The 27,773-nt window shown below is 43.0% G+C and overlaps 1 protein-coding gene across 2 annotated transcripts; it reads left to right on the forward strand.

Annotated features, from left to right (window-relative positions):
• Window positions 1–6,189: 6,189 nt before the first annotated feature.
• Window positions 6,190–25,975, forward strand: dop1b (DOP1 leucine zipper like protein B). Of its 2 annotated transcripts, none has more exons than XM_076746477.1 (38): window positions 6,190–6,400; window positions 10,100–10,277; window positions 10,764–10,945; window positions 11,058–11,228; window positions 13,273–13,462; window positions 13,626–13,724; window positions 14,026–14,149; window positions 14,243–14,349; window positions 14,972–15,083; window positions 15,205–15,325; window positions 15,441–15,560; window positions 15,761–15,869; window positions 16,198–16,434; window positions 16,534–16,838; window positions 16,927–17,327; window positions 17,604–17,875; window positions 17,967–18,119; window positions 18,280–18,380; window positions 18,713–18,903; window positions 19,009–20,611; window positions 20,824–20,923; window positions 21,046–21,237; window positions 21,409–21,531; window positions 21,637–21,771; window positions 21,877–21,932; window positions 22,027–22,131; window positions 22,300–22,366; window positions 22,461–22,620; window positions 22,898–22,980; window positions 23,072–23,181; window positions 23,264–23,413; window positions 24,102–24,163; window positions 24,329–24,457; window positions 24,565–24,701; window positions 24,813–24,868; window positions 24,964–25,107; window positions 25,225–25,357; window positions 25,454–25,975. In XM_076746477.1, the coding sequence occupies exons 2-38, from the start codon at window positions 10,140–10,142 to the stop codon at window positions 25,712–25,714; spliced, it is 6,939 nt and encodes a 2,312-aa protein (XP_076602592.1). In that variant the 5' UTR covers window positions 6,190–6,400; window positions 10,100–10,139; the 3' UTR covers window positions 25,715–25,975. The 2 variants fall into 2 exon arrangements, with proteins under 2 accessions (XP_076602592.1, XP_076602593.1); XM_076746478.1 differs by having other exon boundaries at window positions 22,461–22,608.
• Window positions 25,976–27,773: the final 1,798 nt, after the last annotated feature.

Consider the following 27,773-nt stretch of genomic DNA (forward strand, 5'->3'; position numbering starts at 1 on the left):
CCACAGCAGTCAAATGAGAATAAGGTTAACGTGGTTGACTTCCAACAAAACACCCCGCGAGGCAGACGCAGCTCTGCATGGGGGAAAACAGAGTAAATTTCCACTCACTCCTCCAGACAGATATCTTGGAAATTTCCATTTCACTACAAACTACATTTCCCAGCAAACGCGTCTGTGTTACGTAGATGTGGCGCGACGCGCTCGGAGAAAACTGGTGGCGATAAGGTGGAAGTAGGCAGCAGTTATGTTCGTCCCGCACTTATTTGTTTGAAAAGGTCACGTGATAATGTTTGAACTGTCGCCCGAAGAAGCAGGAGTCTGTCACACGTCGTAATGTCACTGTTACTGTGTGGAGCTGCTTCTAACGTGAAAGACAATGAACTATTATTCACCAGATTCACACACACCGAAGAATGAGAGAGGAACTGATGTGAAAATGAAAGTTAGTAAGGATAGAAGAAACATCCGCATGATCACTCTCACCTCATTTTTATTATGTCTTAACCCTGCTAGAAAAACCAGCATAGACCAGCATGGAAATAATGCTGGTCTATGCTGGTCTATGCTGGTTTATGCTGGTTTGGTGCTGGTTTATGCTGGTGGACCAGCATGGTGATGCTGGTGATGCTGGTGGACCAGCATGGTGATGCTGGTGCCCATCCTGTGCCATATCCCATCCCATGCTGGTCACCAGCATAGACCAGCATAAACCAGCATCCCATGCTGGTCTATGCTGGTCTATGCTGGTCTATGACCAGTATTTCACAATGAAGTAGGCCTATTGGCTGCTCCAAAATATGTCCAACAATAAGACATAAATAATAGATAAACACAGCCTCACATAAAAACAAACATATAAAGGAGTATAACCGGAATATCAACGTAAAACTGCCGTATAATTCATTTTATATAAACTGCTTCAGTTGATAAATGCTATTATATATTGTTTATAAAAGCCTAATTTGTTTATTTTATTGTGTTTATTTTTATTGAATACATTTTATTAAATGTAGTCTGAAAAAATCAATTGTTCGGACACAGACTAGTTATGTTAAAAGAATATAGCTTTATAGTACAAATTAAACAAATAAGATTAACATCTATACAATTAAACAGCAAATATGGCTCATGTAAAACATCTGACAGAGGATAGCCAGTGGTTTCCCATCTTGCATGAAGGTTTGCAGTTAGCGGATACAAACTGAAGCAACTGGCTCTCAAATCACTTTAGTATTGTAAGATTATTGCTACCTGTGTCAGCGTGTTGCAACCGTGAGTCATGCATTGTGTGGTGAGTAATTGATGCTGTGTGGACCTGGCTCATCTCCAGAAAGACTAATGATTTGAAAATGTGCTGTTTACTTTGGCCAACTCGTGCCTCATCTTCCCAGTCATAAGACCTGTGGTGCTGATTGGCTTTGGGCCTCAACAGCTGTTTCATGCTGGGTTACAATGAGAATTCATGACAAATTGCCAATGTGGTTTAACCCTGCGGCCCGGCAGGCTGTTCACAAGCAGGCACAATATAAATTGTGGAGACATAAGTAACCGTACTACATTTTAAAATGAATATAACAAGACTATAGACTGAGAGATTTTGAATACTTATTGATGAAGGATTGTGTGTTTCTGTGTGCTTTACTTGAATCCAGCATCCAAATGGTGATGCTGGAAATGACAAAATGGTTCCACGGTACTGCCAACATTGTGACCCTGAACGGTGTTTGGTTGCTGCATCTTGTTTAAGACTTGTTTAAAACTTCTAGCTCTCTCCATCATTCTGTAAAGTTAAAGTATAGTCTATCTTAATTTAAAATGCAAATGGACTTTGACGGAGCACTAATTAGGTGTTTATTTATGTCTATTGTTGGTGCTTTTTATGCATAACGACAGTTCATATATCAGTTTTAATGTTTACAAGCTCCTTTGTTCCATCATTAGCCTTCCATTCAAGTTTATTGTGTGGAAGGCCGCAAAGCTGCTGCCAGTAAACAGAAAAGGCGAGACCAAGTGGAACAGGTGCTGGCTCCAGTGTCATGAGTTATTTTCAGAGGTCTATAATGTATTATCTTGGTGGTGGTCAGCCCTGATGTTGTCTCTGCTTAGACATTCAATCACACCATGTAACATCCACGCTCGTGATAACACTGAATGAGCTGTCATAACAGGAGTGGGATAACAGAACCAATGGCTTTTTTATCTTTGGAAAATTGGGGTTAAATCTACCTCAATCCCTATAGTGTGTAGATACATTTTTAAAAGATTTTCAGTTGTGTCAATACAATGCTATCACCCAAAAAATAAAATCAATAAATAAACATGTATGCAGTTAAATTTCAATAGGGAGCAGTTTAAGTTCTGTGTAATTTCTATTGAACATCAGAGTTGAAGCTTCTCGAACTAGAAATGCTCTCATGTCACAGCACTTCAACACTGCATTTGAGGCTATACACAAACTTCCTCCCATTCGAGGACAAAGGGAAATGGGGGAAGGGAAACATGAGTTGTAGGATAACTCTAACATCATGTTTAAAATTGAACATTACCTTCTTTTCTCTGTGGAATGATTCTAATTGTTAATCTCTATCTAGTGTAGCTGCTTCTGGCAGAGTTATGGCTGTGACTTCTGTTCAGTAAGAATCCCCATAAAGCAATTTAGGGACAAGAGCTTCCATACAGGAAAGCGCCTCGCTGCCCTGTGTAATGTTGGTCGCCCTGGTTTGTTGTTAGTGCCAACACTGCATAGCTAAGAAATATGAGACATAAGTGATATCCAGTGAAAAGCTCTAACTAATGCTCTTTAAATTCTTATTATTTGTATAGCTCTTTGTCCTCAGTGACATAATTTAATATCACTGGCCTGCATCTAGTCTTAAAGAGTTTCTCAATTAGTCTATGTTGTCAACTTGGACCAGGAATAAGAAAACCAGAAAGCACTCAGAAAGTACTTTGCAACAGCTGCACAGTACTCTTAATGTTTAGGGATCTTTAATCTTCCACTGGATCTGTGTATTTGTCCAAATACACATGGTGATGGACAATCATGTGGTTGTAGAGAATACCTAATTTTTGGATTTGTAAGTGGGTGAATGGTATTATGTTGCTGTAGCGCCATCTGCTGGTTAAAATGGCAATACTTTTGCAGGATCACTCAGAGTTCTTCCAGTTCTTCCTTGGACAAAAGTCTATCTTTCTACCAAATATCATTGAAATCTGTTTAGCAGTATTTGAAATACTGTATCTCTTCAGCTAATAGACAGACAGACAAACAGGGAGAAACCAACCCCCTTGGCAGCGGAAACAATGAACCCATTGTTTCCCCCTCCCTCTTGTCCAACTTGGTTGTGGCTGATTGGAAACACCAGTGTACTTTTATACTGTTCTACTCTTCATGTACAGTATACACACATAACCACAGCTCCCCCTTTGTGTCACGTTAGTCATATCAAGGCTAACTTTGAGTTAGCTGACTTCAGAAAAACAGGTCCCACAGGGCTTGTCATCAAGCCACTGTGTGAAGCCCTGAACTTTCCAAACCAGCCATGAGCTTGTTGAAGAAGTGGTGTTTCTAACAAATATTCCAGTCAGATTCGGTGTGGTGTCAACACTGTGAATGACAGATAAAATATATAGAAAGCAGTCTGAGGGTTTACAATAAAGGCTGCACAGTCCAACAAAGATTGTTTAGAATTTTTTTAATCTGCATGCATAAACATGGTGACAGGTAATCCTTCTGAGAATACCAAATGTTCTGTCAATCTTAGATCTTATAATGATGAAAAGCTGGGCACATAACTACGAGGGGTGCAATGGGATACAGACGTCACGATTCAGTTCAAAGCCTGTTTAGGTGTTCGGATACCGTGCATAAGGATATGTTTCTTTTCAGTTGTTTTAAACATTAGTGCCAGTGTCACAATGGTGGACACACACAGACACACCATCCTTGTCTTACCTAAAACACTCTGAGACTGCTGATTTTGGTCTTTCATGACATAGATAGGATTCATGAATGTGCACTTCACGTGGTGTTGATGCAATAACAGGCTTTTCAGTGTCTCACTTTCAGAGCACAGCAGGCAGGTACTTTCCAATACTGGGTTTCCTCATTCTGTCTATATAAAGCTTTTCTATTATTATACATACTTTCCTAATACTGTATTATGTCATTCAGCCTATTAAAAGATTTTCTATTATAACAGTGGGCTCATGTTCTCTGGTGCTGCATGGATGAAATAAATGCAAATAGATGAGTTATAGCTGCCCATTGTTAGAAGCCCTATTTGATATCTACAGTAGATAAAATGTTTGTAAATGTCTTTTTGATGTAGTAGATTGTCAGAAGTTTTATTAACTGGTCTGTAAAATTGTCACTCTATGAGCAGGCCTTTCCTGCAGTTATTAAACAGTAGCCTATTGAGTTCTAGTTAAGCACTTGTCATTTTCAATTACATGCAAACTAAGCATAAGCAGACAAACACACACCAATATCACCTACACATTGTTGCTATTCAGTGTTCTGTTCATGCCATGTGCGTTATGTCAGGACATTGCAGCCTTTAAAATTACTCATTTGTATTGACATTTTAAACATAAAGTGCCGTCATTGGCCACATTACCTGAGTTCTAACAGCTGTGGCACTGGCAGGTTAAAACAGTTTTAATTAATACTGGAGCTCCATCTAGAGACGCAAACTTGTACTTGCTGGTTCGTGTGTGCACATACTATCTGTTATTTGACTAAACAAGTTATAACCAAAACCCCAGTTGAAAATGTGTTATTATCAGAACCGTTACCTTTGACATAGAAAGGAATTTTGTCAGGATGACACTGGAATGCAAAACCTGTCTAAATCCTACAGTATCTGACAGAGAAAAGGTCTCACATTCATCATGATAGGATAGTGCAGGACTGATGTGACACATAATATGTAGTGTTTCACTCAATTTGAGAATAAATATTGAAATCCATTGCAATTCTGTGGTAGTTTTCAGGTTTTTGCTAATCAAGACATCCTTTCAGTAGTGTGGTATTCAAATAGTCCTTGACACCAGTCCCACACATTGGTTATTGTCTCAGTAATTTGGCTATGAACAGTAATGCTGACCATGCTGTATTTAAGTGAAAGGAAGGTCTGCTAGGTTGTGTCTGTTGTTCCCTGCAACACATGGGCTTTACTGTGAAGTAGTGAGTTGTTACAGATGCAGGAACGCATGTAAAATAAGCCACAGATCTGAGAGCAGGAATATAATATTTTTCACAGCACATTTTTTTAACTATAACTTGCAACATAGGAACAGCTCGCAACAACAACAGCTTATACACAAAAGAACTTATAAAAACACCTGTTCAGGTATTTTTGATTATTTAAATGTTCTGTTTTAAGTTGATTAAAATTATGTTTTGTATTACATCTGCTCCATAATGAGTACTTTGATCAGCAACATATATTCTGCTAATATTTGTGTACTTTTATTTCAGTAACATTTTGAAAGAAGGACTTTTACTTGTAATGCAGTATTTTATATTGTGGTATTGCTATTTTTACTTAATAGATCTGAGTAGTTTCTCCACCACTGACTTTTTGAGCTCTTAAATATCGGTGGCAGTGTGAGTACAAGCCACCAAATCCAGTTTTGGTAGGGCTCTATCATTTATTGCACATGTAATTTTTATGTTATGACATGTTAAACTTAGTGTATATAGTATAGCACATAATATGTATACTACATGACATTAATGACCTGTTTCGCAACAAAACTGGACAGTATAAAGCATTAGATTTTTGATTTGTAGTTTCAAAATAAAAAAAAAATAAAGAAAAAGACGGCTGTGGCTGGTTTTTAAATTGCTATCATAACATGCCTGATAGCAATTTGTTAAATATCTAGCAGTGAAGTGAGAGGTTCCTAAACGCTGTATATCCTGGACCATACCAAAGCCTGAGAGCAGCGAGATTAGTCTGAAGTCGACATCTTTATTTTAACGCTGTTCGAGGAGGAACTGGTTTCTTGATGCTCCGGGCGAGGATGCAATGTACCGTCATTGCTTTGTGTATTGACTTTACGAAGACGGTTTGAAGACAAACACCCCCTTTACTGTACAAAATATCCCCGCCCCACCCCTTTTCCACCAGGAAGTGAGCCGTCCCGCTGCGTTCGGCTCTGAATCAGCTGAGTTTGAGGATCCCGCCCCGCCCCTGGTACTCTAGTCATGTTTGGAGAAAAGCTCATCCTCAGTCCAAACAGCAGGTTTGCGTACTCCCTCCCTTTTTCTTTTCTTTTTTCGGGGCCATGATAGCGTAAAATATGCACCATGAGGAGCACGATGTCACTTCTCCGTGCCGGACTGCTTTGAAACGAGTGAGCTCCGGCACATCTTGGGCTTGTCTCGCAGTTGGTGAGTCATTGATGCACCTGATAGCTAGCTAATTTTGTTTACGCTGGTGCTGTTTGCGCTAACGCTTACTTCATATCCTGTCGTCTTATAACAAGAGTATAACCCTCTTAAAACAAACCCCACCGTTTAACGTTCAATTGTACGCTAACGTCACGTTTGTTCAATGGCTAGCTAACTATATAATCGATTTTTCCCTTGTTTAGTTTCAGTATTGACGAAAATGTGCTTAAGCTGGCTGTATACAATCGTATTTGACTACTGCAAAAACCTCTAATTTAGCATTACTTGTCTCTTTTCGTTGAGGCAGTGATATTATCATCCAGTCAGTGGTCTGAGGTCTTGCACACTTACATAACTAACACACTCAGCAGTAAGCTGTAACTTAACTGATGCTACGGTCTGTTTACAGGCCAAAAGCTGCAGTAGGCAACTGTCTTTTGGCATGCATGCATGTATGGAGCATATCTTCCCATCTGTCATCTCTCAGATGAACACCGTCTCATTAAAGCCTGTGGTGGTGGCGGTGGTGGTGTCAGTCAGGTGACACAGTCCATAGCGGGGCTTGTTGTGTGCCATAGCGCGTGCGTGTGTGTGTCCACCCACAAAGCACACACGTCTCAGCCATCACCAGGCTGTAGACACGCATGGTTTTATCACACTTGCTGTTTGCTGATACATACAATGAGGAAGTGAGAATGCACATTAAGTTCTGCTTGACCGACACAACTCGATTATCATCTGTGATTCAGCTGACTTTTTAGGATCCTCATTTGCTTGAATGGTTGCACACAAATAAGTTTTTCTTTGCAGGATGAGTTATGGGCCATCTAATGCAAAGCATCTGAGAGTAATCTCTAAATAGCATCACCTAATCTGCGGGTGGATTGCTATGCATCATAACTTTATGTTGTACGCGTTCTGTACCCACTCCAAACTTTAATGTCAGAGTTGTCATTGGGGAAGAAAGTGTTGGAAAGTGTAATCTAGTGACAGGGCTACTTTTAGGATTTTACAAATGCTGCAGTCACGAGTCGTGCATGTGGCTTCTATGGATCAGAAGTGGTTTGATGTCATTAGTCTGGTTTGGTTAGAAAGGACTGATCAGTTGGCAGTCGTGTGCTACTGGATAACAATGGTGACACAACAAGGCCACGGTACAGACGACGCTGCTCTTCTTCTTCTCATCTCAACCCTTTACGGTAATTGTGTTGTTGTTGTTTATAGTTGTTAGCTGATACTGTAATTTTTTTTGTGTGTTTTTTACTATTTATATAAGAAGCGTACTGCAGACAGGATGCAGGTCTGCTTAAGCAGAGACAATGCAGACAATATAACATGTTAAACATATGTTCATGTCATAATCAGTTGTGTCTCATTTGTTATTATTGTTCATTTGTATTTCATCAGATGCAAAAAAAAAACAAAAACATGATATCAGCATTATGTATCGGCTATTGACTGTACTGCAAGAAGTAAACTCTCTTCTTCCTTCTGTCGTCTGGGTCAAGATCTGAGTTTGCCTTTTTTCCACTTTTTTTCTTTTATTATCTCACTAAAGATATGCTGCAGGCAAGATATGCTTATTATTTTCAGCATCTTACGTATTTTGTCTGTAAAATGTCAAACATAATCAAAAGTGCCCACCACAAGTGAACAAGGACTGAAGTGATGTCCTCATTTTGCACATTATTTTGAGTGAGCAACAACGAACCCTCAGTATTCACTTTTTAATGATGTTAGAGTGTATCAGCATTTTTTTTTTTTTTTAAAACTTAAACTAGCAAATGTTGGGTGGTTGTGTTTCATAGCTGGTCAGTAACTGGAATTTCCATTGACTGTTTTTCTGTCAATAGACACCCATGAACACACAGCCGCTCTCTGCACGTGTTGTTGGGTTTGACCACGATGATAAAGCCCCTCTCAGCTCAGGCAGGAGTCCAGATGTCAGTTCTCCTCTAATCCTGCCTCCCTACTCCCCCATCCATCTCCCTGTGTAGCTTCATTCAAATACACTACATGTGCACACACACACACACACACACACGCACACACACACACAGACCACTGCCTCTGCCATGTGCTTGAAAGCACAAAAGCTGTAGAGTATTCAGCACTGGGGAAATTTGTTTTTTTTGTATGTGTAGCCTAAAATAAGATTCTTTTCCTGTTTCAGTTATTTTTTTAGGGCCTTTTTAAAGCTGCAACAATTAATAATGACATAAACAAAGTATCAAATTGTAACAGTTAATTTGAAAGGAGCTGATCTTAGTGACAAACCCACACAGAATTATCACCAGAATGTGCATTCACCCTCAGCTCTGCAGAGCTTTTTAGCATCTTTCAGCTCATTTGTTTTGATTTTATGGCCTGTATCTATATGGTTTGTTTCAGCGGTCTCCCTGCTCTGATTGACTTTGTTTCCAGCCACAGCAGACTGCTGTTTTCAGTGAAAAAGCTGTCTGCTTTTATGGATTAGGTTATGGATGTAAGAAGTTTTTTTTTTAGAAAGAAAAATGATGAAGGCGAGGAGGTGCAGGTCAGGCAAGAGGAGGTGGAGGAAGAGTTTTCTCTTGTTGTAGCAGCAGGTGAGTCGGTAGGATGTGAGAGCGCCACCGCCTCAGGTTGATGAAGAAGAGGGCTCCTTAGCCAGCGAGCTAGTCTAGTCATTGGTTCTCATACGTTTTTGTCACAAGACTCCAAATACAAATACTCCTGAGACACACCTTCACACATGCTTTTAGCTATGTAAATCATTATAAGTAAGACTAATTGCCAAGCTCCCAAGGCACATCAGTGTGTGACGGTACACAGTTTGAGATCCACAGGTCTAGCTCGCCTTCAGTCACTGTGATATTAATGTGGAACAGCATAGAAAGAAAGTGGGGAGAGGGTTTACTTTGCCTTTGTAGAATCCACTTGATAAGATCAAGATCAATATTCCTTTATTTGTCCCGCGAGGGGAAATTCCAGAATACAGCAGCATCAGTCTTCAAGCCATAATTTGTTTCCCTCTGAAGGCTGTGTTAGTCAGTCATTGGGTGAAAATCTAGAGACTGAGCTAATGTTTTAAGAACCTGACACTGCCTCGAGCTGTCTGTCCAGCACCAAGCAGCAGACATACAAAGTTAGCATATTAGTGAACGTCATGCAACATTTAACTGCTAAACAGCCAGACATTTCCCTCAGGAACTGGTGGAGACCATAACAGAGGTAAAAGGAGAGTTATTACAGGATTTATATTCATCAAGTAGCCAGAAACACGACTCCAAATGAATGATGAGGTTGCTCTGTGTGCATTCGATGTGTGCTGACAGCAGTATGAGGATATGTAATATATAATATGTTAATGTTGCCGCAGGTTTGCAGTGTAGACAGGAGAGCTGTATCTCTGTGTGTGTTTGCACCCAGTCCATAACTTGTTTTTCTCTGGAAGTGTGTTCAGGGCCACTCCCTTTCCAGACTGAGAGACAGGTCAGTCAGACAAACACTGACAAGTCATGAATGAGGACATTTGTCTTCATCACCTCTTGGCTTGTGTATATCAGTGAACAGAGCTAACTGGCTAATTCTGTTTGCCATAAACAAGCCTCAGAGGCTGAAGGACATCCAACAAGTTCCAGGAAGAGAGACTGTCGTGGAACTGATTGCTCTTGTGAGTTTAATAAACTTATTGCCTCTTTCCTCCAAACCTTTTCCCAGAAATATCGTGCTGAACATGCTGGAATCTGACTGATGCATCATGGATCCTGAGGAATTAGAATTGCAGAATGACTACCGTTACCGTAGCTATGCGGCGGTCATTGAGAAGGCGCTGCGAAACTTTGAGTCTTCGAGCGAGTGGGCGGATCTCATCTCGTCCCTGGGCAAACTCAATAAGGTACAGTATGGTGCACAGAGTGGATGATGGCATGGAAGTACAGAACGGCTACTATCTTTATCTGGACAGCTCAACATGTACTGCTTATGTTCATAGAAAGCACGAACATGCTTAAGTTGGTCCATGTAATGATCTTTTAATGGTCTTTTCGTTGACCTTCCCTTTTTTGCTGTCAGTACTTTGTGGGTTTAAGCTTCACTGCTGCTTTGTGTGTTTCAGTTCTCTGTACTTCTAAGGAAGTTCTTGTTTCTTAGAGAGACTGTCTCTCACTGTTATATAACCGTGTTCCTCTAGCCTTTATTTTGGCTATTAAATGTGCCACTTTTATTTCCACTTGCAGACCACATATTTGCTTTGGAGTGTCTGAGTGTTTTGATGCATAAAAATTGGTCCTTAAAGCACAAAGTGAATGTGAGGGGAAAGAAAAAATGATCAAAATACTCACCAGATATGTTTTTTTCCCTTTTTTCTGTCTCTTTCTTTCAGGCCCTGCAGAGTAACCTTCGCTACTCCCTCCTGCCCAAGAGGCTGATCATAGGGAAGCGTCTCGCCCAGTGCCTCCACCCGGCTCTGCCAAGCGGAGTACACCTCAAGGCTCTGGAGACCTACGAGGTCATTTTCAAAATCATCGGTACAAAATGGCTGGCCAAGGATCTGGTCATTTACAGGTGAAGAAACCGCCATAAATCTCCTACAGCTTCAAGGAGAGAGCTTGCATGATTATGTGTGCAGCTTTGTCTGATATAACTTGTGTATGGGTGTGTTTTTACTGGTTTTCAGCTCAGGATTGTTCCCGCTGTTGGGCCATGCAGCCATAGCAGTGAAGCCTGTGCTGCTGACACTGTATGAGCGTTACTATCTCCCGCTGCAGAGGGCTTTACTGCCTAGTCTGCAGGCCTTCATAACTGGACTACTGCCAGGCATGGAGGAGGGACTGGAGGTTTATGACAGGTACGGAGCACATGCTGTGTCTGTCAGGAGAAAGAAAGAAATGAACTCTAAACTAAAGGAGAGGTCTGATAATATTCTATATGTTTCTTATTGTCAACAACAATCATGAAAAGACCACAACCAGCAAACACGTTATCCTGCTAATAGTATTGTTTGTGTAGCCAAAGCCTGATATAGCCTGTTTGTGTGTGTGAGCAGAGGGAATCAATCCCACAGACACCGTCCTGCTGCTGTTACTCACTAGATTACTAAATGTGTATTAATCCTCAGATGGAAAAAGTCCCCCAAAAATGCAATATTTTCTAGAAACTACAGCTTTTCTTTTAACCCTTGTGTTATGTTCACTTTTTGGACCCTTTGGTACTGTTCGGGTCAAATTGACCCGGGACATTATTGTTGGTTTTAAAAGAAATACAAAAATAAAAATTAACATAAAAAAACTCCAACATATATTGTCTTTATCTCAATTCCAAGTAATATAGATAACATACATGATAAATGTTTTCAATTAATCTCTGCTAGATAACATTTAACAGTGGAAGTGTCATTCGTTTTTTTGTGATAAAGTCCACTGTAATAAAGCCTTGGGTGGTATTTATGCTTATCTATGAAAAAATGAAATGAAACAATGTTTTCATTGATGTTTTTTATTTTAAACTTATATTTTCAATTGATTCTCATATTCGGGTTTTTGAAAACCCGAATATGACCCCTGGGTTACTCCTTTTCTAACCCGAATATCTGGTCGTGTATACGCCTATCGGAATATCCCCATCGAACGGAACATTAATTTGTGTTTTGCGCATGTTCTATTCACTAATTATAATTACCATGTCTACAGGAATAACCCTGTTTGCTCACGCATGTAAACAGGTTATTCCGAATGTTTCAGAAACCGGAATATTGACTGCATGTAAACGTAGTCTGTGTGTACTACAGATGTACTTTTTGCTCATATTGCTGGTGGAGATCGTGGGTGAACTGACCTATGATGTATGATACATCTGGTACAGTAAGAGAAAATTTTCCCAGGTTCCAATGCTTCAGAGGGTAAAAAGAGCAGGAAAACCTGTATTGTGTGTGTGTGTGTGTGTGTGTGTGTGTGTGTGTGTGTGTGTGTGTGTGTGTGTGTGTTTGTGTGTGTGTCTGTCTGCCTGTCTGTCTCTCTGTCTGTCTGTCTGTCTGAAAAAGAGTGGGAAAACCTGTATATTGTGTGTGTGTGTGTGTGTGTGTGTGTGTGTGTGTGTTTGTGTGTGTGTGTGTGTCTGTCTGTCTGTCTGAAAAAGAGCAGGAAAGCTTGTATTGTCTGTGTGTTTGTGTGTGTGTGTGTGTGTGTGTGTGTGCGTGTGTGTGTTTGCTTGTGTGTGTGTGTGTGTGTGTGTGTGTGTGTGTGTGTGTGTGTGTGTGTGTTAGTGTGTGTGTCAGTCTGTCTGTCAGGCATTATATGCATGCGGGTCAAATTGACCCGAACATCCTATGAAGGACATAAATGTGTAGGGGTCTTGTATCATGTGAAGTCAATTTTTTTTTTTCTTTCACATGTTCCTCACATAAAATAAGCCAAGGCCATGGAGTTTCAGGTCGAAATGTTGTATCTTTGTATCATTTTTCTTTTTGTAAAAATTTGAAACGGGTCAATTTGACCCGAACACCACATAAGGGTTAAATGAAAGTATACACTGACGACTCATCACTGGAGGAGCTGATGGGCTCAGGACTGTGAACCACAGACAGGCTGGAGAAGTGGGAAAGCATTAAGAGGGGACAGTTTTGGTTTTCTCATGAGATTTGTTGACAGCCCTTTTCCTAACAATATAATCCTTATTTTTCCATAATCTGTCCATCTTTCACTGTTGATTTCCCTCTTATGATTATGTACTGCCTAAACAGTACTTTCACTGAAACAATAGATGTTTTGATCAGAATTGATTGGTATGACATCACTAACCACGAGGCAGGCCTGCCACTGAGAGATATAGATTTATGAGTGGATGTATTGTTGAACACATGACAGTGAGTTGTCTCCATTTTGTCCTCTGTTAAGGACTGATGCGTTGCTGGTCAAGTTGTCGATGCTGGTGGGTCAGCAGGTCTTCTATGGCGCCCTGTGGGGCAGTATGCTGGTCAGCCCCACAGTGCGACTGCCCGCCTCCGTCTTCATAGTCACACATTTTGACCGCATGTCGTCCCAGCGAGAGCACATGCTCATGCTTGGCTATGACCACAGACTGGTGGTGAGTGTCGGTGTCTGTCTTAGTGCACACATGAAGCACATTTGATAAAGAAGTGCACTGAGAGGTGTATTTTTGTACTGTGAACATCCTTCAGTTTAGTTCTGTTGTCTGCTCCATCACCTTCTTTTTTCTTCTGAGCTTCTCTGCCTCCGTCCTTTTTCAGGTGAAGTCGGTCTGTCTTTCCCTTCAAGATTCCAATGTCCTGGTGCAGAGGCACATGCTTGAAATCTTGCTCTACTTTTTCCCCTTTGCTGAATGCCTGGTAGGTACACACATGAACACACTCACTTCCTGCCTTTGGTCTAAGTTGTCCAAGTTAAGTGTTTCTCCTTTTTCTACTTGACAACCAGAGTCCCCTTATATCATTCGATTCAAGCTATTTAGGGTAAAAAAGTCAGAATTAACCTGAAATTAATGCTGCTGCTCAAAAATATTGCGTTATTACTCTGTGAGTTGTCATCAACACGAAATCTTTACCTTCTTTTCCACTGAACATAGGCACTGTCCCGTCATTACACTCCCAGTTGTTCCTGTTGTTTCTCAACCAGCTCCTTTTTGTTTAGGATCCAGCCAAGTCCAGTATTACCATGAGTGTCAAAGACATGACCACAGTGGTGTCTGCCGCCTCACTTACACTGCTCCGCAGAGACATGTCCCTCAACAGACGCCTCTACGCCTGGCTCCTAGGTGCTGATCATTAACATACTCTTCAGTAATAAATAAACCTACTCAGTTTGCCAGTTAACTCTGTATTGTTTGCCTCTGGGTATGTGTTCTCAGGGACTGACATTAAAGGAGGAATGGTATCACACCACAACCTCTCCACTACCACAGAGGACCATACATCCTTCTACTTCAACACCTACTCTAGAGATTACCTCGTGCAGGTGACTTGCTCACGCGTTAGCACACAGACTCATGCTAACATGTAAAAGATGACATGAATATATGTATATTTTTAAATGTTTGAGATTTTGACAAGCAAGCTTATTTACTTTCTTGATACCACTCTTGTACAACTTGTACTGTAGATGAGAGGAAGCATAATTCACATTTCACATTCTGGGCGCTGCAGAAACTCAGCTCAAAGATCCACAGTCATCTTAAAAGCAGTGCAGACTAAATACAAGTTCCTTTTTCTGACAAAGCAGCTTTGTGCTTGTCAGTGTTGGTCAAACGGTTGTATCATTTTGGAAAATGTAGTTTCAGGCATTAACTGCCTCAGAAACAGCATACAATTTGACTAAGAAATAATTAAAAATTATGAATTAATAATAAGACCAAAAGCTTGAAAGTACTGAAATGGTCTAACATAAAAACAACCTGGTAAAAAGATACAGTCAGACAAAAAAAAAACCAAGCATTAACTGGCTTAATTTAAGATATTTCATCTTACTTAGATCTTAGATTTTGCTTTTTGCAGCGCAGGTGTGTATGTTTGAACAGTGCACGGATGTATGTTTGCCACCCATGTCTCATGTTCTTATCTGTTCGTTTCTGTCTCTTCAGGCGCTCATTGACATCCTCAAACAGAAGGACGTGGAGAGTGACGTGGGAAATGTGATTGGATACCTCAGGCCCTTTCGCATCATCATCAGCCTGCTGGATAAACCGGAGATAGGTACAGTAAGGAGCGCTGAGCAGTGCAGTACACGAACACATCAAAACGCTGAGTTACTTGATCCACCACACTGCTCATGTCTCAGCTTTAAGCATGTTGTAATGGCCGTGTTTCTGCACAGGTCCAGTGGTCATGAGCAGCGTGCTGTTGGAGGTGGTCCGAGCCTTCCACAGCTACTGTCGAGAAATGCTGGGGGAGGAAACCATCGCCAGGTCCGGGCTCTCCGGCAACCAGCTGGCCAGGTTAGAGCGACAGATGATGGGACGGATCCAAGACTGTTCACTGTTGAATACATATTCAACTGAGTGTGTGACAAAACATAAGCAGATTATGCTTGTCTTGTGTTGTCTTAAACAGTAAAATAAAAGAGAATAAGAACGCATCAGAGATCATAAAGACGGTGAATATGCTCGTGAGCTCCATGAACAGCGAGTACCTGTGGGAGTACATGACCCGACGCTTCTGCACTTCTCTCAGGTATGGCGCTACATTCTAAAACCTATCAGGTGTTGACAGCACAGCATATGATGCCAGCTCAGAATAATGCAAGATTAGTGGGAAAAAGTCAAGATTTATACAGTGTAAAGGATAACAACATGACAACAGTGATGTTAAAAAATCATTGAACATCATCCGAGAAGGATCGTGGTTTTTATTCCTCTGCCTTTGCTCTGTAGTGACAAAGCTGACCCACCAACGCCTCCTTGGCAGGACCGCAGTCACCCTGCTCCGTCTGTCGAAGAGATGTCCAATCTCATCATTTTCCTGCTTGACGTTCTTCCTCTGGTAAACAGCTCACACACTTGCACACCAATGGTTCCCCTATTTGTGTGAAACAGAAATGATGCAGTGAAACTTAAACTGAAACGGACACCTTTTACAGGCACAGACCCAGAACTAATATGTGCTTGTGACTCGACTATCGTGACTATCTTGATTTGCCAAATCAAGAAAAATGTTAATCTTTCTTTAGTTGACCTTTTTTGCATAGCTTCGGTACTCAGTTAGGTTAAAACAAATGTTGACTATTACTCAACACCTGTTGACCCAAGTGTGAATCACGCACACACACCGATACAGCAGTGTGTTCTGCATGTTGTTTTTTCTCCTACAGGAGCTTCACGCAGACATCCAGTCCCAGTTCCTCCCTGAGATGCTAAGCATCATGCTGCGGACTCTGCACAGCCACATGGACACTGTTAGCCTGGAAGATGTCACACATGGTCTACGTGCCTGCTTCAAGGTCCTGAGTAAGATCCAGATGCCTGTGGCTTATATGGATGTTGAGGCAGGGGCACACACGGAGGACATGGAGTTACAGTCACCAGAGGAGGAAAGCAAAAAGACTCAGGTTGGCAATGTTACAGTCCAAACCAATGTGTTGTCTTTTGAAATATAAGTTTAAATAGTATAAGTTTGACTGTGCCTCATCATACCAATTGTACTCTAGGATGTAGACACAGAGGAAAAGAAAGATGATGGTCAGGTTAATGGGCACCATGGAGATGAAGAGCTAAACAGAGATGGAGGAGATGAGGCGGAGCCTGCAGATGGTATTTACCCAACACTCAGGTCTGAAGACAGCGGATTGGGCATCAGCGCCTCACCATCAGAGCAGCATCTCCCACCAGGCATGGGGCTGGCGGCTGAGGAAAATGGAACTTCCAAAGTAAGCGAAGGAGTGTGGCGAAAGGGAGGCAGCGTAGACACCATGACCCAATGTCTGCAGGAGATCCTGGCCTTTATAACCACAAGGTAAACTGCTGATCCAAAATTAGCTGCCACACACATGGACCTCTATGAACAGGGATTTCTAAATAGTTTCCCTCCTACTGTGTTTCAGATACCTGCTAGTGCAGGTGGAGGATGTCAGTGGACCGGCAGAAGTACCCCAGCCTAACCCAGCTACTGCCTCACTGGATCACAAGACTTTGGTGAACACAGGGGGGCGGGAAATTAAAGAGAAACTGGTTGAACTGTTCACTCCAAACAAGCTTAAACCCCGCACCACATCTGACGCCCAGCTCTCAGCAGCCCCCACAGAGAAGAAAAAGGAGCGCGGGCATTTAGGGTGTCTGGACTGGGCAGCTGGCTACATGCCCCGCGGCAAGGCAGAGATCTCCGAGGCTTGTCGTCAGGCCTTCACCGCCGCCTGCCACCTCCTGCTGGAGTGCACCACCTTCCCTGTCTACCTGAGCGAAGAGGAGACTCTGGCTCTCCACACAGACATGTTTGAGCACACAGGTCAGCACACAGTTTGATTGAAATCTTCCAGCTAAGTTTTACCAAGGCCTTCTCAGCTACATGAGGTCCTGCAGCAGCATTCAAGAAACAAATGAAGAAAATGGTCAAAAGTGGTCAAAGCAGAGGCCAAGATGTCCTGAATTTTAGAACTACTATAGATCAACTTTTGGATCACTGGATCCTTCATTTCCCGTAATGCAACACGTAGCATTTTTCTTTTAATCCTCCCTGCCTGGTAACACAATACAATATTAAAAAAAATGTTGTTTTCCGTAGGTAGTGACATGGACAGCCTGTCGGTGTGGCTGAGGTCCTTGATGACCCTGTGCTGCCTGTCCAGGGACTACAACATCCAGCACACAGCAGTGGCCTCCCTATTGGAACTCATCAACCACTCTCAGTCTTTAGCACTGGTCATCCAGGACAAGCACAGACGCTACCAGACATCTGACACCAACCCTCTAAGTGGGCGGCTGCAGATGGTCACTGTGCCGCCCATCTTCCCTGCTCTGCTTCGTGCCATAGAGGAGCGCACAGACTTCTATCAGGTTCAGTTATAGAAGAAAAACATGTTGCCGCACCCATAAGCTTTATTATAAATGTGGTATTTTAAGGTTTTTTGTTTTTGGTGTGACTCAGAGGGTGTCCCTGGTCCTCTGGAGCCAGCTGGACACAGAGCGGAGAGAGCAACACATTTCCTGTGTGGAACTCTTCTACAGGCTTCACTGTTTGGCTCCATCAGCCTCCATCTGTGAGGACATCATCTGCCAGGCGCTATTACACAAAGACAAGGTGAACTATATCTGCACACACATGCTGAACCACAGTTTGCTCACACATTTTAATTTTCTCCCAGCGTCTTCTAGATGTGTCAGTTTCACTGGGACACACAAACAGACCTATCAGGAAATGTGATGAGTTTGAAGGTTTGCCTTGTGTTTGTCCGCCCCAGGCTGTTCGGCTGGAAGCTCTCCACCGTTTCACAGTTCTATGGCACTTGACCCGGGAGATCCAGGCCAGCAGGGCCATGTCTCTCAATCGCTCCTTTGACCGGTTAGTATGTAGTGAAAAAGCAGTGTGCACTCAAGACGAAGTAATATATATCACTGAGTCTCTATGTAGTTCTTGAATACTGTATATTCTGTCTCAGTGCACGTCTTATGCGACTTACATCCTCAAAATATGTGTTGATGCTCCTCTGATAGTGGATTAACCTGCTGCACAAGGAGGCTTTAGCGTCAGAGAGGCAGAGATGCAAAGTGGCAACTAGCAGAGCTGTGAAAAGTTAAACTGTGCAAATGGGAAACCTCAGACAGAACAGTAGCACCTGTGTCAAATATGAAGCAGCTAAAAACTGAAAACTGAAACGTGTGTCTCTCTCTCAGCTCTCTGTGCGTTGTGGTGGACAGTCTGAGCTGTACAGACGGCTCAGTAAGTGCAGCGGCTCAGCGCTGGCTGGTCAGGGCTCTTTCCTTCAGTGACGTGATTCGGATCCTGGAGCCTATTCTGTTGTTGCTGCTTCACCCCTCCACCCAGCGCTGCTCCATTCAGAGCATCAAACAGAACGTCACTGCTGGTATGTGGATTTGCCAGCATGTGTTGCAAATATTGTGTAAATCAAGAAAGTTTGAATTGGATGAACTTCTTTGCTTTGACTGTATGTGTGTTTTGTTTCTTAAAGGAACCTTGAAGGCCCTAAACAACAGAAGTCGAAGCTCCACCAGAACCTCTGGGACATCTGTGGATGCCATGGCAACAGAGGTCACCACCTTGAATGTCACGAACATTGTGGACCGGGAATCCCTGTGGGAAGAGTTAGACGGAGGCACAGAGTTGGTCAAACCCCTGGACACCTTGGTGGCGTCTAGGAGTGAGAGTGAAGAGACAGAAGAGGATGAATATAAAGAGGAGGAGGAGGAGGAGGAAGAGGCGGCAGAGAGTGAACACACTGAGTCCGCTGACACCAGTGGAGCCCAGGTATCCACTGAGAACTCCAGCTCAGGCTCTGCCCTCTACCGCAGCATTGATGAAGGAGGTGTGGTCAACGGCCTGCGGAGGGCAGAGTCCGAGCACACACAGGCGTCTGATTCACTGTCAAGTGAGGATGAGGAGGATTTAGAGCTAGAGGCCATGGCCAGGTCTCGCCTGCTAAAGCAGGAGCGTGAGAAGAGAGAGGCCATCGACTCTCTGTTCCGCCACGTGCTGCTGTATCCTGTTGCAGGTGGCTGGCGCCATCTGCTCCAAGGCTTAGCACTGCTAGACAGCCTGCTGAGGAGCAGTGCTGAGTGCCCTCTGGTGGACGCACTCTCCTCCACCTCTCTGGACACAAGTTCTGCTGCACATTTAAACCTGGTCTCCAACCTCCTGCAGCGCCACCAGCAGGCCCAGGATGGTCAGGGCTTCTATGGTTGCCTGCTTTCCCCTTCCTCCTCCCCCTCTGTGCCCCCATCTTTGCTCATTGAACTGCTGGTGTCCCTGTGTCTGCGATTCCTGCGCTCTCATTACCCTTCCTATCTGAACCTGGGTCCTCTTGACCTGCAAGGGAACAGGGAGGTTCAGGTGAAGAGTGTCGAGGTACTGACCCGGATGGTGAACCAGCTTGGCTGCATGGCACGGGGACAAGAGGGCAACGGGGCCAGTGCGGAGCCCATCCGCAGACTCCTCTCAGGATGTAAAGTGCAGCAATACGCACTGCTTACGCTTTCTGCATCCATGTATGTCAGCCAGAGGGGAACGGACAAGGGACCACCCAAGGGTGTGGAGCTGCTGGATGAGCAGGGAGGCCTGTCAGAGGAGAGTCTGGTGAATCTTGGAACAGGAGGGGGCCAGGAACAGTACCCCTTACAAATGGAATTACTGAAACTCCTCCAGGCTCTCATAGTCCTGGAGTACCATGTGTGGCCTGGTGGGGCTGTCTCAGCAGCTGGGTCAGGTGGCACATCTGGCCAGCCCGGGGAACCTCGTGAATCTCCAACTGCCAGCACCCCCCTTGCTCGTGAGTGGCAAACTGCAGTTCTTTTTCAGCAGTCAATCAAGGCAGCCCAGTACATCCAAAGCCATCCCATCACAGCCCAAGGAATGTTTGTCTCTGCCGCGGCCAGAGCTCTGCAGCCACAGTACGGCTATTCCATGCACCCCCACTGGGTATCACTGCTGTGCTCCTCTCTGCCATACTTGGGACGTTCATTAAGCATCATCGTGGCTCCGCTTATTAATCAGATCTGCAAGAACTTGGACGAGCTGGTCAAGCTCTACGAGCACGATGGAGGAAAGACAAATCAGAGGTAGACTGATGCAGGCTAATTTTTTACACTGTGACGCTTTACGTTTGGCCTTTTTAATGTTTATGACGGCCAGTCAGGTCTTTCTTATCACATGTAAGGTTTATGTCAGCCTCAAGTCAGCCAGTATTCAAACCTGCAAAACACCCATGACTAAAAAAGTAAGCAAAAAAGAGAAAACAATTGTGTGATATATGTTTCTTTCTTCCGACCAGCCTGAGTGGAAGGAAGGAAAACATTGCCCCTGACTACCCTCTGACTCTGCTGGAAGGCCTGACCACCATTACGCACTATTGTTTACTGGACAACAAGAGGGTGAGGAATGAAACACACACACACACACACACACACACACACACACACTCACACTCTCACATATGTACCTCTTATATCTATGAACAAGTGAATACCTATTTCCCTCTGTCTTTCCCTCTCAGTCCTTGGTTGCCTGTGATCCTGTTGATGTCCGTAATGCGCGCAGCGCTGTGATCGAGGCACTACCCCACATGCTCAGTAGCATGACATTGTTATGGGGGGTAGTCATGAGGGAGGAGTTTCAGAGGCGTGCATCTGACTCTGCCCAGAGCAGCAAACACTCCTCTACCTCTGTCTACTTTAAAAGCACCAAGGTATGTCTTACACACATGCAGATTTTCTACATTGTCTTGGGCCAATACAAATGAATGTAATGACAGGTCTGTGTTACTTGTATGTGTCTATTGATTCTATAATATGCTTACATATTTTCTCCTATTTATCCATGTGCATGTACTATTATGGAAAATTTCACCCATGTTTAGATCTTACGCCAGCGGATCCTGGAGTTCCTGGTCCCTCTGACTGGACAGTATGGGATTCAGCTCATGGCTTCGCTGGGAGAAGTTTGGAGCAGAAGAAAGAGTAAAAGGAGGCCTAAAAACAAAGTAAGAACTGCAGTGAGTCCAGAAACAAAGAAAGGACACAGTCATCTGTCTCACTGAAAGGCCTTAGAGCACTTGTTGGTGTCATCACACTCCTGTCTTCTTTAGGTTTTACCTGTGGCCAGTGAGCCTCGTCTAACCATTGTGGATCTGGTGAAATCACTGAACACATTGCACACAGATACCATCCTACAATTGGTCAAAGAGGTGGTGAAAAAACCACATCAGATCAAAGGAGAACAGGTACACAAATGTACACACGAATGCAGATACTCAAAAACATGTGTTCTGGACGTTTCTGAAGTCAATTTTCCCGCTCTAATGTGACTTCCACATTCCCTGCATCAGAAGACAAGCCTGGTCGATATCCCCATGCTACATTTCAGCTACGCCTATATCCAGAGGTAAGTGGGAGATTACAATGCAAGTCCCCACCTCAAGTCTCATAAGAGCGTTCTACAAATGCTCATGTTTCTAATAATCTGTGTCCATGTGCAGTCTTTCAGCTCAGGCTCTGCAGGAAAACATCGCCCCTCTCCTCAGTCTGTTAAGGGAGTCTGTTCAACTCAACCTGGCCCCGCCGGGGCACTTCTTACTGCTGGGGTCAGTTTTTACACACTCAGTACTTATTCTGGACTCTTATTAGTAGTAGTTGTACTTCAGTGTCAAACAGACCGGACAAACAACCCAGACGGTCATATTTCTTTTGACCATGGTTGGCCAGCTGGTTGTATTTTAATTGTTCAAATTGTTAATCACGTTGTCTTGCAGAATTCTCAATGACTTCGTCAATAGGCTTCTCAACCTGGACAATAAGAAGGACACTAGAGACCTGCAGGTATGATGCATGACGTATTGCTGTATCTATATATTACATAGCGAGCAAGTGCCTATGAGACACTGGTGATACTGATGGTGATACTGTCGTGCAGGAGGTGACTCAGCGGATCCTCGAGGCAGTGGGTGGGATCGCAGGTTCATCTCTGGAGCAGACCAGCTGGCTCAGCCGCAGCCTTGAGGTCAAAGTTCAGCCACAAGTGTGCCCTGAAGCAGAAGAGCCCGATGATGCAGACATGGATGGTGACCATTGTGGTAATTTTAGATACCTCTGACAAATCGATGACTGACCTCATTTCAACTCCCAGCCACAGGTTGAGAAAATGAACCCAGGGGAGCCCAACAGCACTACTGTTGCTGCTGAAACACTGCTCTTTCTATAGTACACGATTAGCATTGCATGGATGCACTCAGCTTTTCTCAACAGTTTTGAAATTGGATCAGCACATGTTGCTGTCTCCCAGAATGATCACAAGCTTGTAACAGTCACAAGTGACCTCCCTCCTTCTTTCTCTCCTTTTCTTCTTGTCAGAGTCAATGGCTCAGTCGAGCACCATGGTTTCCTCTTCGGCTCCCTCAGTTTACAGCGTGCAAGCTCTTGTACTCCTGGCTGAGGTAGGGTGTTTGAGGTTTTATTTATGATGAGAGAATGAATGGGTGAATCTTTGTGTGTTTGTATTGTTTAACATCTTTTCTCGTTGTCTAGATCTTGGCACCACTTCTGGACATGGTGTACCGCAGCGATGAGAAGGAGAAAGCTGTCCCTCTCATCTCTCGACTCATGTACTATGTTTTCCCCTACCTGAAGAACCACAGGTCAGTGCTCCTGCAGGGCTGTCTGAAAGCTTTAGCTTTAGTCTTAATAGACTTCCTGTAATTTTGTCTTTCTTTCCTCTAGTGCCTACAACATGCCCAGCTTCGAAGCGGGTGCTCAGCTGCTGAGCAGTCTGAGTGGTTATGCCTATACCAAAAGGGCCTGGAAGAAAGAGGTCTTCGAGCTCTACATGGACCCCCTCTTCTTCACCATGGATGCCTCCTGTGCTCACAGGTTAGCGTGTTTGTTTATTTGATAGCATTATGTTTTCAGGTTGTCCATCCTGTTCACGTGAACGAAATATCTCAGAAAGGCCTCGAGGGAATTTCTTTCAACTTGGCACAAATGTTCACGTGGACTCAAGGAATGAATGGAATTTGGTCAACTTCACTGTGACGTCATAATGTTCTTCAAATTACTCGCTGGAATCAAACATGTCATCATTGTGATAACTTCAATTTGAGAGTCTTCACTACATATATGTGTCTGGACAGATATTGATGTAAACTGCGACTTGACTGGTTGGCGGAGGAATACAATCACGAGGGCATAGTCTTAAGTAGCAGTGCGTTTAGCTCTCAGGGCCACCGTAGGGAAGGTCCATTGGTGACCGAGCTGGTCCATTTGTTAAAGAAATCCAGGAGTTGATACGGCTCAGGTTCATGCTGTTCTTCCTTTTCTTTTCACGTCAGGAACCATATGACTGTTGAACCACAGCTTACTCGAGCCAGATCTAGATAGAGGCTTTGGTGACCTTTAAATGTGGTTAAACTGACCAATGAGGATTTTAATAGTAGTTTGTCTGGAAAGTCAGCTTTGATATAAAATATGGCATGTCGAGTCCAGGACCGTTCAACTAGTGATAACTCATTGTTGTCAAGTGTATGACTTCTGTGGCTTGCCTGCCTTGTGTTCTCCACAGTTGGAAATCCATTATTGACCACCTGCTGACTCATGAGAAGACCATGTTTAAAGACCTCATGAGTGAGTACAGCCTCTCGGTAGTGTTTGCGGTGCTGCAAAGATACAGTTGTCCTCTACGTGTGAGAGCTGATCTTTGACACAGAGGGTTAATCATGGAGGTTAAGAGAGATTACAGAGATCTTTTGATTATTTGCTCTTCTAATCCTGTATTTGTTTGTGCTGCAGGCATGCAGAGTAGCTCCCTGAAACTGTTTGCTAATGTAGACCAGAAACCCATGCTGCTGAAGCGCCAGGCATTTGCCATGTTCAGTGGTGAAATCGACCAGTATCATCTGTACCTTCCCCTCATCCAAGGTATAGTGCTGGACATTTATGTAGATTTTCTATGTAGTAATGTTCAGTCTAGTGGTGGAAACAGACTTTGAAATTGACTGTGTTCACTTCACTCCCGCTCCTTTCAGAGCGTCTCACTGAAGCTTTGCGTATGAACCCCAGCGCTGCCGTTTTAGCCCAGATGTTCCTGATGTTTCGTGTTCTCCTCTTGCGGATTTCATCCCAGCACCTCACATCTCTTTGGCCAATCATGGTCACAGAGCTGGTAAGAGATGTCATCTTTTGAGCACCTGGCCTGATACACGGGGCCAACACAGTACGAGTCTGTATTTTAATGACTGATGGTTGGAAACCTCGATCTATATTTCTTTTCCAGATTCGCATATTTGCACGCCTAGAGAAAGCTCTGCAGGCGGATAAAGACGTCTCAAAGTGAGTTCATTCTTTTCTTCACATTTCATTAATGCTCTGTTGAAGCTCTCACTTAAAATACTTTGTCTTTCCCTGTGTCTTTGTGTTCCACCTAGGCTTGCTAAAGTGGTGCGTGGAGCCCATGACAGAAATGGACCAGTGAATTTCTCTCAGGCAGAGTTGGACATGTACCTGTCGGCCTGCAAGTTTCTGGACACCTCCCTGGCTTTTCCTCCAGAGAAGATACCCCTCTTTCAGATGTAAGAGCCCAAAATGACTTGAAACACGTTTCATAAGTTCATGGTGTTGCATTACTTACTTTGTCCACGTTACTTTCTATCTCATCTTTCCGGTGTTTCTGTCTGTTCCATGCACAGGTATCGCTGGGCATTTGTCCCTGAGGTGGATGTGAGCCGCTACAGAGGCCCAGAGACTGCGCTGATAGAAGGCGAGCAGGAATGCACACCCCATGTTGTCAGAGTACTGGAAGGGATACTACAGCGATATGGGGTAGGATCATATGATGAGACACTTATTCACTGAGGTTTTATTTTGTGAAACGACCTCACCTCACTCTGTTTACTGTGTGCTGTTCTGTTATTCCAGACGCTGAATGACCTGAGTGAGGAATCTTCCACAGAGAATTTGGAGTTCCCCCTCCTCACCCAGCACTCCCTGTCCTCCATCACACAGCTGCTGCCTTTCCTTCGCACTCTTTGCTGTTCCTTTCAGGGCCCTCCCTCCAACAACCACCCTGTGCCCCCCCACCTGCCAGTAGCAGACTACCCACCAGCCAGCTCTGAAGCAGTCCTGAAGAAGCTGGAGCACATCACCGAAGAAGAGTTCCTGGACTCCATGGAGAGTTAGAACTCCAGCATGAAGCTTTCATGAACTAAGTCGTCTTCTCAAACTTTTTGACCTTCAGCCATACGAGTGGGATACCTAAAATAGGCACAACCGGTGATTATGCTGTACTGTGATCTAGAAAAAAATGAAATTCTGTTTTTTAATGTCTTATCTACTCTGATCTCCGCGTACATTCATGTACCTCTGAGGTGCTCTCACACTGAATCTGTATTGGAAATTGTAAGGGACTTTGTTGTAGTTATGTAGTGGGTTATTTGGATATGGTATTAAGTATTAATTGCAAATTCCTGTAAAATGCCTCTTTCTGTGTCAAGGATGAGTATCATCTCAGTTGCAGTGTCTGTTCTCTTTGCTTATATGGTTTTAGACTGAAAAATGTCACCACTAAAAATAGTGATTATGTAAACCAACTTCAAATTCTTACCTGTTATTGTTATTGTTATTATACACCTTATAATAACAGTAGTTTTCATTAAATATTTGTGTGTGACACCAAATAACAGATTCACTGTGAAGAACCTTGTTAAGTATTGTTAATACGTTCTTTTGACTTTTTCATAACCTCTGGTTAACTGCTCTCTCTAGTACGTGCATACTTATGTCTGTCTGACTGGGAATGTAAAGATTACAGTATATGTCTGTTGTAGAAGTACTTTCTCTTTAATTCTTATTGGATACATCATTATGGGACCTCACAAGCTAAGCTAAGATTTAGGTTAAGATTTTCATGTTACTGAATGTGATTTGTGTACATCGAGAAAACCCTTTGAAACATTACTGGGTGTACCTCATTCAAATATATGCTTGCCATTTTTGGTGTTGAAGGGAAATCAGCCTGTCTTTGTAGTTGGTCATGGATAGTTTTTACATCTGCTGTTGTCTTTCTTTTCCACAGTACTGAATGCTTAAGTAATTTATTTTGGATGTTTAAAGGACCATGTCAAGTTTTGACTTAAGAAAAAAGACATTAAATAAAATATTAAGCTTAAATACTGTGTTTTCACTTCACAGCTTTAGTTTCTTGTTTATATGCGTTCGCATTTGGACTCAAAAATTTCACAAAAACCACAGGGTTGCAGTTTTGATCCCGGACTCCTGCTTGTATGTCGAAATGTGCTGAACACTGACCCCTCCTTTGCATGATAGCTTGCTGTCATTGTGTAGTTGTATGTGCATGTGTGAATGACAAGCAAACGATAACATATAAATCTAGTTAGTGTTAGGTTGAGCAGTGTGAGATGTAAATACAGATAAGGAAACTTCCAAATACTTTAAAGCATATACGTTAAGTTTACATACATATGCATCTGTGCATAAATACAGATGAATACTGCATTTTGCAAAGTAGCAACAAGAAAAAGAGAGGCATGATCATAATATGTAGCAAGGTTGAGGGTAAAATCAAATCAGAAATTAAAAAGCAATGGCAAAAAGAAGGAAGAGTAGGATAGTGAAAATAAGGGCCAGTAGTACAGAATTCATAGAGAAGTGGGAGAAATGAGAGGAAGCAACATAAATAGAAAGGAGGATATCAAGAATGAGGTTTGGTAACTCTGGTCTGAACAGTACATTAAACATAATGAATAAGCATGTGACAAGTAGATGTGAGCATGGACTGCAGGAAACGGTGGAGCTTGTATTTTTTAATACTGTCTTAGAAATCAACAGTAGAGACAGACACTTCAGACAAATCAGGCTCATGACACTACGTGCTGGATAAATGTTGCAGAAGAGTTCAGGTGATGTAGGGTACAGAGCTGTTTTTAGATTTTATTTTAGAAAACAGACCAATTGATGTCATTTGATGTAGTAGTGCTCTGAGTCTCAGTCCAGTCAGAGGTTGGCGGTAATGCGCCTCAAAGCTGTTTCCCAACCGCCATTAACAATAAAAGAAGAAGAAGGTAGTGTTGCCAGATCAGACAGTTTTCCGCAGTTTCCATTATGTGGGTTAAAATGGACGTGGGCGGCTGGACAGGATTTGGGCTGGTTTACTATGAGTTGCACTTACTTTTAAATACATGAAAAATGACAGTATATTGAAAGTATTTTCATAAAAAGT

The sequence above is a fragment of the Chaetodon auriga genome, chromosome 13 (genome assembly GCF_051107435.1).
Source record: "Chaetodon auriga isolate fChaAug3 chromosome 13, fChaAug3.hap1, whole genome shotgun sequence".
NCBI lineage: Eukaryota > Metazoa > Chordata > Actinopteri > Chaetodontiformes > Chaetodontidae > Chaetodon > Chaetodon auriga.

What these genes read in the sequence shown, in the direction of transcription:
- dop1b (XM_076746477.1), top strand. Translation starts at nt 10,140, where the DNA reads ATGGATCCTGAGGAATTAGAATTGCAGAATGACTACCGTTACCGTAGC. An exon ending in AGCTACGCCTATATCCAGAG is followed by an intron (nt 21,933 to 22,026) that starts GTAAGTGGGAGA and finishes GTCCATGTGCAG; the next exon opens with TCTTTCAGCTCAGGCTCTGC. An exon ending in CCCTACCTGAAGAACCACAG is followed by an intron (nt 23,182 to 23,263) that starts GTCAGTGCTCCT and finishes TCTTTCCTCTAG; the next exon opens with TGCCTACAACATGCCCAGCT.